This window comes from Propithecus coquereli, unplaced genomic scaffold, assembly GCF_000956105.1.
Source record: "Propithecus coquereli isolate 6110/MARCELLA unplaced genomic scaffold, Pcoq_1.0 Scaffold246, whole genome shotgun sequence".
Lineage (NCBI taxonomy): Eukaryota > Metazoa > Chordata > Mammalia > Primates > Indriidae > Propithecus > Propithecus coquereli.
The window spans coordinates 1,736,063-1,749,979 of NW_012148019.1; the positions used below are offsets into that span (position 1 = coordinate 1,736,063).

The 13,917-nt window shown below is 41.8% G+C and overlaps 1 protein-coding gene across 1 annotated transcript in view; it reads right to left on the reverse strand.

The window, feature by feature from the left end:
- Positions 1-13,917, reverse strand: part of ABL2 (ABL proto-oncogene 2, non-receptor tyrosine kinase) — a 25,844-nt gene that overhangs the window by 2,521 nt on the left and 9,406 nt on the right. Inside the window, exons 3-10 of the mRNA XM_012646526.1 lie at positions 12,227-12,522; positions 9,306-9,578; positions 8,148-8,232; positions 6,962-7,139; positions 6,149-6,333; positions 4,637-4,789; positions 3,353-3,442; positions 98-271 (exon numbers count right to left, since the gene is read on the reverse strand). Of these exons, the coding sequence (XP_012501980.1) occupies positions 98-271; positions 3,353-3,442; positions 4,637-4,789; positions 6,149-6,333; positions 6,962-7,139; positions 8,148-8,232; positions 9,306-9,578; positions 12,227-12,522 (1,434 nt within the window). The remainder of the gene's footprint in view (positions 1-97; positions 272-3,352; positions 3,443-4,636; positions 4,790-6,148; positions 6,334-6,961; positions 7,140-8,147; positions 8,233-9,305; positions 9,579-12,226; positions 12,523-13,917) is intronic.

Here is a 13,917-nt window from a genome sequence, read left to right on the forward strand (position 1 = left end):
AGAAGACGGGCATGAACATGGCATAGAAGCGTCATACCCCACGTTTCCTTCCACAAGGCAGCTTCTATTTCGATTCTATCTGCGTAGGGACCCGTACCTGGTGCCGAACTGGAAGCAGAGTTTTCTGTGGCATCTTGCCCCTCTTCCATGTTCTCCTGGTTCTCCAGCTGCTTCCTCAGTGTCCGAGTCTTGGACGGAAGGACAGGTAACCGGGGCAGGTACGGAGCAACAGATGACGACGAGGCGGCTCTGCCCAGCTCCTCGGCTACCTCTGGGAAGATGACAAGGGAACTGGTAAAAAGAACAGTTTTGTAACAGAGAAAAGGACATTTTCTTTTCAGAGAGGCATGCAGCAGAGAAAGACCTGGAGAGCCCAGCACTGACATATAAAAGGAATCGTAAGGTGTGCACTCTTTTGTCTGGCTCCTCTTGCTCCATGTTAGGTCTGCAGATTCATCCACGTTGCTGCATGTGGCAGGGTCCCCTGCTCCTCGCCGTGTAGATGCCTGTGTGTGAACACCCCAAAATCTATCTGCTCTCCTGAGGGGTATTCAGGTTATTTCCAGTTTCTGGGGAACAGATGCATTGCCAGGAACATCCTGCTACATGGCTTGTGGCTCACAGCTGTAGGCACATCTGTTTGGTACAGATCTTGGAGAACTGGTGGGTCACAAGGTACAGTTTTATTGGGTCCTGCCAAACTTTCCCAAAATGACTGCACCAGTTTACACTCCCGCTAGCAGTGTATAAAAGTTCTGGCTACTCTGCATGCTTGCTAAAATTTGACGTTATCATTCTTTTTGTTCGATTTTAATTTTAGCTATTCTGGTAGGCATGTAGTGGTATCTCTCTGTGGTTTTACTTTGTCTTTCTCTGATGATGAGTCATGTTGAGCATGGTTTCGTAGGCTTATTGGTCATTTGGATATACCTGTTCACTAACTGCCCGTTCAGAGGTTGAACAAAGTGGACAAACATCTGCAGATACTTTGATTTTTAGGTTGCACCTTGCACTAAGAAGGCGGGTAGATACAATTCACTCCATTTCATGCAAACAAAGCAAATTAGGCTCTTGCGAAAGTGTTCACCCCATTAGGAAGCCTTGGCTAATTAAATCTTGGCCATGGGTTTTGTGGCTTTTACTGAGGCAAAGACATACTTTGCTATTCATTCCTGAGCAAAAATGAAGCAGGTGGAATCAATTAAATTGTGAAATTTTGTGATTATTTTACAACTTTTTTGGGGGTTTTTTTTGGGGGGGGGACAGGGTCTTACTATATTGCTCAGGCTGGCCTCAAACTCCTGGGCTCAAGTGATTCTCCCACCTCGGCTTCCTGAGTAGATGGGACTGAGGCACACACTACTGTGTCTGGCTCCTTTTTCTGGTAATTATTTTAAAAATTAACTTTCCACAAGAGTAGGTACATGACGCCTGACCCAAGCCATGCCAATGAGGTTCCTTTCTTTTCTTTTCCTTTTAAGAGCTGGGGTCTCGCTCTGTCACACAGGCAGGGTGCAGTGATGTGATCGATCGCAGCTCACTGCAGCCTCAACCTCCGGGCCTCAAGCGACCCTTCCACCTTGGCTTCCTAAGGCACCACCACACCCGGTGAGACTCCTTCCTTAGGCTGCTGAGCACAGCAACCGGAGCCAGGCATTCTCTGTCTTTTTTGGTCCTGAGTTTTAAAGCTATGACCTCAGGGACGCTGGCAACTGCGTCCCGTGCTACTTGGAGGATTCTGAGGATGAGGCCGATGCAGAAGTGAAGAGAAACTAGACAAGGATGGGTCTAGGAAGAAGGGGGCCAGAAAAAAGAGAGGAAGGAGGAAGACCCGAAGCTACAAGAGTCCTTCAGCTTCTGAAGTTAAGCGCCAGCCCTGCTTTTCCATGGTTTGGTTATAAATCTTTCTTTTATTGCTTAAGAAAGTTGGAGTTGGGTTTCTTTCCCATAAAACTGATTCATAAATACATCCTTTTAATTAGGGACTGTGTCTTATCGCTGTCTCCAGACACAGTATAGGGCCTGACTCAGATTAAATGATCAATACAATGTGGGTTGAATGTTAAGTTTCTTGTTTAGCAATTTTGAATTGAAATTAGCTTAGATAAGGGATTGGTTTTCTTAAGGAATATATTTTCAAAAGAAACAGAAATATTAAACTAAGGATTCAAGAGGAGTTAAAAATTGAAACACAAGTACCAAAAAAGTAGACTCTACTCTCTGGCGAATACCCACGACTAGCAGCACTCTGACTCCGTAGGAAATACAGACACAGAAGAGCAGAGCGGGGACAGACGGCGGTGCCCTCTCCAACCTACAGAAGTTCCATGTGTCAAAGGTCTAGAATGAAGTATTTTCATTGAACTTTAGTGTTATATCTCCCTTTTCCCTTTCTTCTTAACTGATAAATCACTAAGGGAAGTGGACAAAATCCAATCTGCCTGATTTCTCTTCTGATATTTTACAACTTGAACTTAAGTACTCAACTCTATTCGATTATGAAAGAAAGGAAAAACTTGAAAAATATGTACAAAATTCCAGAACTATATCACAGTGTCTAATAGGCAGGTGAAACTAAGAATTCTGTATTTTTACTGATCTAGGAATAGGCCTCTCTCTCTTTGTAACAAATATATTGTTTGACTTTTGCGGATAATTGTAGAGGCTTTCTATACAAAAGTTAAGAAGCTGCCTGTATGTATCTATACACTTGTTCTTTTCAATTTTAAAAAAAGGGTTTATCTCTATTGATAACTTAACCTGTTCATTCTAAACACCTTTCCGTGTCAATATCGTTTAAAATATATTCAATTATATGGATATGATAATTAAGTCAACTAGATATCTAAGTTGTTCTTAATTTCTCAATATTATAAACTACGCTCTGACGCAACATACTTATAGCTAAATCTTGTGTATACTCTTAGTTATTTCATTAAGATCTAGTTCCAGAAATGGAATTTCTAGATATTGCTTTTATGACTTGGTTCTGCCTTTGTATATGTGGTTCAGAGAGTTGAATATTTTTTATATTTATTTTTTCCTTGTCTCTTCCCTGCATTGTAAGTATTGATGTTTAAAGAACTACCAAACTTACTAATTTTCTTTATGGAGAGATTAATTTGTAATTAAAAAATAATTACATTATAATAAATATATGGAACACAAAGCCACATTGAGAAATAGCAAAAAAAAAAAAAAAGCAACACGAGAATGATAAAGGCCAAAATTAATTCGATATCTTGAAATGGAGCCTCAAACCATAAGAAATGATCATTTCTGAAATGTAATTACGATTACCACCACCAGCACCCAGAACTAGCCCCCAACAGAAAATCCACCAGATTCTCACCTTCAGAAATGCTCGAGTCATGGAACATGGTTTCAAAAGCTTGATGCGTTTCAGCAAAAGAGGGCCTGTCAGCAGGGCTCCACTTCCAGCCTACGTCACAGAAGAAGAAAATATTAAAGCTCTTTGTAGGAATTATGTGTCTAGTGGCGCACCCAATCGTGAGTCCCATGCACCACGTGTGCTTATTGACGCAGAGTAAAGCTCGTCTACAGCGACGGTGACGCAGCCGCCTCTCAGCCCCAGCTCAGAAGTGCGCCAGCCCACTCCCAAGGCGGGTCCTTCTATTCGCCCTTAGCTCTTGTTCCCTCTGCTCTAAGGAGAGGTGGGAGATGGTTTAGAAAATGGCAAGTTTTCTTCCACTTGAAAAATGAAGTAAAACCTGTCTTCAAACTCAGTCTAGCCTTATAAATAATTAACTGTATACATTTAGAAATAAAACAGGATATCAGAAGGAGCTTAGAGCTCACATTCGACAAAGGGCAGTAGCCAACGCTCAGTGAGAAAAGAACACGAGGTCTCATGTTCAGACACAACTGCAATGTCATTCACTGCTCACCTTCCTACTTTCTCACCTTCGGGCACTCAAATGTTTCTGTTTATTCATCACAGAGGTTACTTTGGGGCATTTGCTTTAGTCTTTAGCAATCATTCTTATCTAGCTGAAAGCAGCCGTCCCCCTACTTTAATCTCTAAACTATGTTCTTTTTTTTTTCTTTTGAGACAGAATCTCACTCTCTTGCCTGGGCTAGAGTGCCATGGCGTCAGCCTAGCTCACAGCAACCTCAAACTCCTGGGGCTCAAGTGATTCTCCTGCTTCAGCCTCCCGATTAGCTGGGACTACAGGCAAGTGCCACCATGCCCAGCTAATTTTTTCTATTTTTAGTTGTTTGGCTAATTTCTTTCTATTTATAGTAAAGACAGGGTCTCACTCTTGCTCAGGCTGGTCTTGAACTCCTGAGCTCAAGCAATCCTCCCGCCTGGGCCTCCCAGAATGCCAGGATTACAAACGTGAGCCACCGCGCCCGGCCTAAACTATGTTCTTATTAAATACACAAATGTTTTTGAAAAGTGAGTCAATATTTAGGCCATGAAAAACTATTCTTGGATTCCAGTAAGACTCAATGGTATGTGATATGAAAACTGGCTAATCAATGACAAACTCTTTAAATGTCATATGGCTAGAGTCAACCTAACAACACTGAGAGGAGAAATGTTTCTAATTTTGTTAAGTATTCTAAATTGCTAGCTTAAACTTTCAAAATTAAAATATGCAGAAATACTCACATGCTCTCATAAGTTCGTAAACCTTAGGGGGGCATCCCTCAGGCTGTTCCATGCGGTACCCCTTTTCCAGCAGATCGTAGACCTGAGACAGGTCAATACCCGGATATGGCGACATTCCATATGTGGCGATTTCCCACAGCAGTACCCCAAAAGCTGCATGAGGGATTAAAAAAAGATCTTAATGTTTTTCCTCTCTGATTTACTATTTTATATAATTAATTCTCTGAAATTTTGGATCACATTCACACTGTTATTAATACAACAACGTGAATGTACTCTTGTATCGATTCTTACAGCATGACTCAGCCTTCTCAGATACCTGCCACAGCAATGCTGCAGACAGTCTCAAGACAGTTCTTAAATTTCCCAGTTTTTATTTCGATTTCCTTTACTGCAGTGGGGGAGAATAAACTCTGACCATTTAAGAAGCGTGAGGCATAATCCAACTATTCTCAGAATAATCTTTGATCCACAGCAGTCCCCGCTCATCTGTGCTTTTGCCTTCTGTGGTTTCAGTTACTCAAAGTCAACCTCAGACAAGAAATACTAGTATTAAATGGGAAATTCCAGAAGTAAACAGTTCGTAATTTTTAAACTGCATGCCACTCTTGAGTAGCATGATGAAATCTCAAGCCATCCTGCTCCTTTCTGCCTGGGATGTGAATCGTCCCCTCCTCCAGTGTATCCACTCTGCAGACTCCACCTAACCCTTTCGTCACTTAGTAGCCCTTTCGGTTACCAGATCCAAGCACAGTATATAAACACAGCACATGCAGGATTCAGCACTATCCTCAATTTCAGGCATCCACTGGGGGTCTTGGCATATATTCTCCCCAGGACAAGGGGGAGCTACTGTATTTAATGAGTTTAATGGTTTTAAAGTCAGCTAATATTACAGGAGTAAAATAAAAATCGATTTACTTATAATTAGATAAAATTCCCATCAGAAAAAAGAACTTGCTTGATTATGTCACAATTAGGTTATTTCTGAGTTTGAGATTTCTTAGTTAAAAAGTGCCTGCGAATCCTACAGCTATTTCTACTAGCCACACTCTAAAATTGCAGACTTTTTTTAGTCTACTGAGCCTCTTCCAAGTCCTACTGCTTCTCAGGGCAGCAGAAACAAGATCAGTTTACACGGACAAATTCAACATGAAACCTCATCATGCTTTCTCTGGGAAGAGAGCTCTGTGTCACAGAGCTCTGGGAATGAGCAACAAAACCTGCTGTGGAAAACAGGGAGCTTCACAGAGAGAGGATCAGTAGAACTGCAATGCAAGATGCGATCTGGACGGTGAGCTCTTGGAAGGCAGGGACTTTTTAGAATGTTCTTGTTTACACTTCTTTCCACGCTAAGCCCAGTACTGGCAGCCAGCTGCTGCGTGACTGACGATGGATGAGGGTGAAGGCAGAGGATACTGAGCAGCATAAAAAGAGAAGCTATAAAGAATTAAGGGCACTTATAAAGAAACTAAAAAGACATACTGAGGAAAAAGTCCCTTTCAACCTTACCCCAGACATCAGATTTAATTGAGAACGTATTGTAGGCAAGACTCTCTGGTGCTGTCCACTTGATAGGGAATTTGGCGCCAGCGTGAGCAGTATAGGTGTCTCCGGTCATCAGTCTACTCAAGCCAAAGTCAGCCACTTTTACCACGTGGTTTTCTCCCACGAGGCAGTTCCGAGCCGCAAGATCTCTGTGGGAAAGAGAATCCTAATGTGATTCCATTCAGATGGTGAAGACAATGGTCATGAAGGCTCTATCTACTCTTGCCTGGTTCTCTGTGCGACAAGCAGAGTTCTTCAGTAAGTGCTGACAAACAGTAGTATTTTATGATGATCACTAACATGGCAGAAAGCCACTGATCACATGTCATTTATAGAGCACTCACCAAGAGGCAGTTACGTGATGCCAAATAAAGCAGTCTTCATCAAATGGGTTTCTATTTATAAGTACATTGCAACGCGTTTCACAGGTAAGCGATAGACCAACGCTTTTCTACAAGGCTCTAAGTTCTTTGCTAAGACAGAAAGCTATTTTTACAATCCAGCCGCTAGATGGAGCAAAAGGATCTTGGACATAGCGCTGGGCAAAATCAGGACACAGCTCTCGGTTTTGAGACTAGCAAAGGCCCCTCATTAATATTTTAATCAGAGTACAGTAAATTTACAAGTTGGAAATGACATTCTAATGGGCTCTGTGAAATAGAGAACCACTTTCTTGAATCACCTGAAAATTTCTGGGAAGGTTCTCAAATTATTCCTTTACGTGTCAAGCAAGACGGCTTCGCTGTTAGTCACGGGCAATGAGTGGGTTTTACACACCTGTGGATGAAGTTCTTCTTCTCCAGATACTCCATGGCGGAAGAGATCTGAGTGGCCATGTAGAGCAGCACGACGGCAGTCACCTCCTCCCGGCTGCATTCTCGGAGATAATCCAGCAGGTTCCCGTACGGCATGTATTCAGTCACAATGTAAAACGGTGGCTCCAGAGTACACACACCTGACAGTTGAAGAATAGAGTTTGTTTCATTAGCATGCATACATTCAAACACTCCCAACCGTGTCGGCCAAGAATAATTGGACGGTTTTTTAGGTCTAGTTCAGCAGTAATCTTTTCCCTTCTTACGACCACATTCTCTGAAATTAATACAGCAAAAATTAAGAAGTTGGTTGATAAGGGAATCTTTGCTTCCATTATATTGTTCTCTGGAAATTCATATGCCTTTGAGTATTTGCCTGTTTGAGCAAAAGCAAAGTTACCTGCATTAATTCCATAAGGGGCCAAGAAGACCAAAACTTCTAGAGTTCTCTATGTGCCCATGATTCTCCTCCTGGACGGCACACTAACAATACTCACCTGAAAGTAACAGCCACTGTGCACATACTGGAGACTACGCGAGCCCTGCAACGATGCTTTGTAAAAAGACTCTGTTTCCAGAGTCAAAGATCTAGCTGATACATGGCAGATTCCTTACAATGAACCAATGAGAAACTATTTCCTTTGGGATAGATGGGCTCAATTTGAACATCCAAAGAAACTGGTCCTATTTTAAAAAGGGAACGGGGTTTAGTGAAAGGTCTCTTCGTGACCTGAACGGGTGACAAGCCAGTCTATCACAGTATAGCATTTCCTGCTTGTAAAAGGTAAACTGATGGGTGTGGTCACAATTTTTAATTTCTTCTTTTCAATAGTCCCTTGTTTAATGTCTATTTATTTTACAAAACTATTTTGTGACAGTTTTTGGCTTGGTACCATTTTGAACACTTCTGAACTTTTAATCTGGGGCAACTACCACAAACTGAGCAGTTTTATACACTGAAATCAATCCAGGCCGCTGTTTCTTGGGCAGTTTTTAACACAGAGCTGCCTCGATAAAATGACAGCCATTTATTGAAGTGGGTTCACATGTGGTGGTTCCACCATGGCGACTCAAAAGAAGGATCTGGTAACAAGGATTGAGAGGTAAGTATCTCTGAGGAGAGCTATGGTCCAGGCGAGCTTCCTCACCTAACAGCTGTACCAGATTAGGGTGCTTGATCTCCTTCATCACCGCAGCTTCTTTCAGGAACTCCTCCACCTCCATGGTGTCTTCCTGGAGAAAGGGGAGAAAGAAGGAAGGGGACAAACCCCATCTTAATCGTTTACGTCAACTCACACCCTAAAACATCAGCTCTAGAAGTAAAAGAGAGTGACTTTTCAATATTTTAGCATAGTATTTTAAGAAATTTTATCACAACCTAATACGCTCCATAGAAATCCAACTAAGAAAGAAAAAATGCCCTTGAATTAGCCAATATTAGAAACTTATATATTAGTAAAAATTAGCAGGATAATAAAAATTCAGCAATCATGTCCTATAATCAATTGAAACACAGGAAACTTGGATTGGATAATTCGATTCTCTGATAGTTTACTTCTCTAGATACCTCAGCCTTTGAACAAGGAGAACGAGCAGTTAACTGTTTACTTGTTTATCTTCCTGGTTAGACCATAAGCTTTTTAAGGAGCAACGCACGTTTGCAAGGCTCTGTGTATTGTTTCACATTCAGCATATGCTTAACAAACAGAGCTGGCGACTACTCACGGCTGAAGAACAGCCCTCGTGAGGGACATGCCAGAGCTACTGAGGCTCCCAGAGAACCCTCGAAGAATCGTATGAGTGAAGACCCTACGATCTGATACCAGGACACTTAAAGATGAGCTAGAGTACCATCAGGAAAAAGACTTGTGTGAATGTTAAGAACAAGAAGAAGTGATCTAACTGCAAAGACATGGGAGGAGCAAAAACCAGGGAGACAAAGGACAGAAAGAGCCCACGATTCTCCGACAACACACAAAGAATTCAGCCCAGCAGGGTCCTTCTCAGGAAGCAAAACAGCTTGTTTTGCTTTTATAACCTGTAATGTGCTTCTAACCTCCCAGTAAGATTTACATCTACAGCCTCCAGAGACAAACCTCTCCCACACGAGGGTTTCGCCGTGCTGCGGTGAATGACCTGCCCCTGCACTGCCAGCAGCGGCACGAGGTTGATCATCGCAATTTGCTGATGCGCTTGGCACCGGTGGGTGGAAAGTGTTCCAGAGTTAAAGAAGGGCACGCTGGTATTTCCAAGTGACTGAGCACAAAAGAAAAAGATGCCTGAAAACTGCAGTTCTCAGCACCCACCTTCAGTGTTTTCACAGCAACCGTAAGGCTGTATTTCTTCCAGACGCCAACGTAGACCTCCCCATACTGCCCACCCCCGAGTTTGTGCTTCATGGTGATATCTGTTCGTTCCATCTCCCACTTGTCGTGGATGGGGGACACGCCGTAGACCGTAGGCTTATTGCACTTGGGGGCTGGGTAGTGCAGAGTGGTCACCAGCCCGTCGGCCACCGTGGAGTGGTGGTGAACGAGCTCTGCCAAGGTGCTGAAGCGGCTCTCAGCCGTCACGTACACCTGGTGAGAGAAGGGGAAAAGCTAAACAACTTGAAAGAGATCAAGATTTTTTTTTTAAAAAAGTCCTTATCTCACTGGCTAAAATATATAAAGATAGGAGGTTTTCTTAATTGAGGTAAATAAAAGAGTTCAATGATGATGGTAAGGGGAAACACAGAACTTTAGTTTAATCTTATTTAAACAACTCTTCCTATTCTTCCTAAATCAAATTAGCTCAGTATTTGGGGAAAAGCTTTCAAAATATCTGTCTGGGCCTGGCGTGGTAGCTCTCGCCTGTAATTCTAGCACTCTGGGAGGCGAAGGCAGGAGGATCGCTGGAACTCAGGAGTTTGAGACCAGCCTGAGCAAGAGTGAGACCCCGTTTCTACAAAAAACAGAAGAATTAGTCAGGCATGGTGGCGTGCACCTATAGTCCCAGCTACTGGGGAGGCTGAGGCAGGAGGATCACTTGAGTCCAAGAGTTTGAAGTTGCAGTGAGCTACGATGATGCCACTGCACTCTAGCCAAGGATACAGAGTGAGACTCTGTCTACAGAAAAATACACACACGTGCACGCACACACACAAGGTAAAAGAAAGATGCTCTGATTAAAGTAGGCAAGCAGGGACTTGGTTCTTGTAAAATTTTTAGAAATACCACCTCAGAATCTTGCACAGAACATAATTTGAAAACCACTTATTTAAATTTTTATGGTAAGAGGAGGGTATTCAAATATCTTATAATTTTTTATTACGATGTGCACTTGAGTGTCCAGGCCATTCTTTTGAAAAAGAGCCACAATTTGATTTCAGAGAGTTGTTAACAAAATAGTTTTTAATTTGTGATAAACAATTAAGAAGTATAAAGTAAGAGCAGTCTTTGGCCGTACCTCCCAAGGGAGCTTGTTATTTTTTAAAAAGAAACTTTTGTTTTATTACATATAGAAAGGTATGTAATTCATAAATGTAGAACTGATGATTCTTCTAAAATAAATTCATTCATGTAAATATCACCCACATCAAGAATTGCAACACCCCACAAGCCTGCCAGCTGTTTACCCTGCAAAGGGAACCAAAATTCTGACATCCAATGCCTTAGATTGGCTTTGCCAGTTTCCGAACTACACACAAATGAAACCATACAATACGTACTGTTTGTGTCTGCTTTCTTTCACTCAACTTTTTTTATTGCGATATAATTCGCATACCATAAAATTCACCATTTTAAGGTGTACAATTCAGCAGTTTTTAGTATATTCACAAGGTTGTCCAAACATTACAACTATCTAACTCCAGAACGTTTTCGTCACCCCAGAAAGAAACCCCACACCCATCAGCAGCCATTTCCACTCTCCCCCTCCTCATCCAGGGCAAACACTAACCATCCCTTTCACTCACCTTTACAAACTTTTTTGTAAAGGGCCAGATAATGAATATTTTAGGCTTGTGGCCGCAGGGTCTCTGTCACAACTACTCAGCACTGCCTAGTAATAGATAGTAACCAACCAAACGGGTATGGCTACATTCTAATAAAATTTTATTTACAAAAGCAGGCAGCTGAGGGCCACAGTTTTCCCTGACGGTACTATGTGTGGCATTACTACGTTCACTTCTGTTGCTGTACGAGATTCCATTTTATGAATATACCACAATTTGTTAATATTAATAGATTCTACTGTTACATACGTGGGTGTTTCCAGTTTTTGGCTATCACAAAATATGCTGTTATGAACACTGCTGTACATATCTTCTGGTACACACATGCACTCATTTCTGTTGGGCATATAACTCTCTTACATTATTATTTATCTGGTTCTATTTGGTTTAGTCAAGAGATAACATACCATGTGTGTATGGTGGTACAAAAGAAAGACAACTAACAACTTACTTATTTCCTACTTTGTACCAGCCATTATGTTTTACAGAAATTATTTCACTGAATCCTTACAACAATCCAATAAAGACTTAATTATAGACAGGGAAATTGAGGCTTATATAAGGTCACAAAGTTCATAAACGGCACAGTTACAAAGCAAACCAGGTCTGCTTGCTCCCAAGCCTGTGCTTTCTCCCACTGTGCGTATCACGTAGAGGGAAGAATGGAAGAAATGATTCAACCTGAGTTTACTGTTCAATAGAAAAACAGCTGACATAGGATCATGCTTTATAGTTTGTAACACAGAACGGTTCCACTCTGACATGACTGGTCCTTCCAATATACAAATAGCTAAATGCCTGAATGATCTATTTATATTAACATACATTAACGGTCGACACCAGTCTCAGAAGTCTGAATTCTTACTCTGTAAACGTTCTAGTAGAGATTATTATAATTTTCAAAGAGACAAGGTTAATTTGCAAATTCTGTGCCAAGGTAATGGGCATATATTTGTGTACTGATGATTAGAACAGCTAACTTATATAGCAGTTCCCTCACTCTTCACCTTCGAATTTAGCTTATCATTAAACCATTAATATAATACTGTTTTAAATTTCCATCACCGTATCTTTTTGAAAAGAGCAAGCTCTAACGTGCCAAATAGTCCAAACCCACAAAGTTAGCAAATATTTCATGTCAGATATAAAAACTGTATTTCACTTCAGCCGTTCTGAGTATGGTGTCTACAGAGCGGCCAGTCTACACCCACGGTGGCGACTGGCGGGTCTTACCTTGCCGTCCGTGGTGGTATTGATCCTGTAGTGATACACACGGCCCTCGTACCTGAGTGAGATCGACAGCTGCCCGGGGCTGCTCTCACTTTCCCGCACCAGGAAACTGCCGTTGATCAGGCTGCTGAGCAGATACTCTGCCGCGCTGCGCGACACGGGTCCGTGGTACCAGGAGTGCTTTTCCAGGCTGTTCACCGGGGTGATGTAGTTGCTCGGCACCCAGCCCTGTCCGTTCTTAGAGCGAACTTCGCTCCACTCACCATTCTGGTTGTACCCAAGGACACGCAGCTTCTCACCTAGCCATGAGGTCATGGCAGAATGAAAGAAAAGACATGAAGACTTTATTTCAGACTGAAGCAGTGTATTGTCAAACTTTAAACTCATTGAAAAATGAATCAGGAACTTTTATGTCAAAAAATGTTTTTAAATATTGAAAATAAACTTTGCTGCTCATTAATATCCTGATTACTCTCTTTAGCTTGTAGCTTAAACCACAGAAGCACAGTCAGAAATAATTTTCTGGCATTTACTACATTTTTTAAAGGTTTATACACCACCTAAAAATATCCTTAGGAAACTACGTATGGTAGTAAAATGGTACACAAAGATAGAAATGGCAAGGACATAGTGTTCACTCTTCAAAAGAAAAATAAAATTCACTTTCCCACAAAACAGTTTATCAAGGAGTATATCTTACATATACCTGGTTCGATGTTGACAATCAAGGATTAAGGATAAGACATGTGAAACACAAAGTTACTTGGCAAGTGAAATACAAATTTCACTTGCAATTTAGGCAACAAAATCATCCATGTAAAAAACAAAAACAAACAAAAAAACCACCACAGGCCACAGAATGTTCAGCAAGACTACCTGGGGAGTGGGCGGGCAGTCAGGACTCCCGAAGCACCATCTCCACCAGGACTTTCTAATTTCCCTTCTGTTCCCCACAGGAAGAATGAATCACTCCTTTCTACTCCTCTAAAATTAGGATACAATGGGAAGTTGACTCAGAAGTTGGGACCCAGAACCCAAGTCACTTAACACATCTTTGCTGCCAACTTCAGTGTCCCCGATTTCTCCATTAGTAAATGGTTGTGAACATCAAGGTTAGACCTCAACATGCGTCTTGCCCCTATACCTGCGGCACAGATTAGAAGCTTCTTTGGCAAAACTGGAAAGCTGAAAAAGATATCCTTAGTAACAGACAAATGTTAATCTGGAGAATCCTTGCAGTACCCCACACTCCTAGCTCCAAGAGACGCACGCATTCCTACAGAGTTCGTAACTGTTAACATTTGCTCAGTGTCAGAAAGGAGGAAGCCAAATCAATCAAAAGCACATGACCCAGAAACCCTCAGGCAAAGGCTGTTGAGGAAAAACCCTAAATAATCACTGTGGTGACCATCTATCTTTTTCCAGTGGCCTCCAGAAACGTTTACCACAGGATAGCTCTCTATGAGCCCTATGATCTCACCCGAGACACCTCGATACGAGACACTCAATGAGAAAAAATGTGAGTGCACATCACACGCACACGTATTAAAACAGACATACGTGCAGACACGGATTGTGTTGGGTGGCGGTAGATACACATCAGTGTGCAGATACATACTCGCCGACCATATTCACAAGGGAAAAAGAATCTTGCTAGAAAAACTGAAGAAAACTTGTTGCTCTGTAGTTTTTCT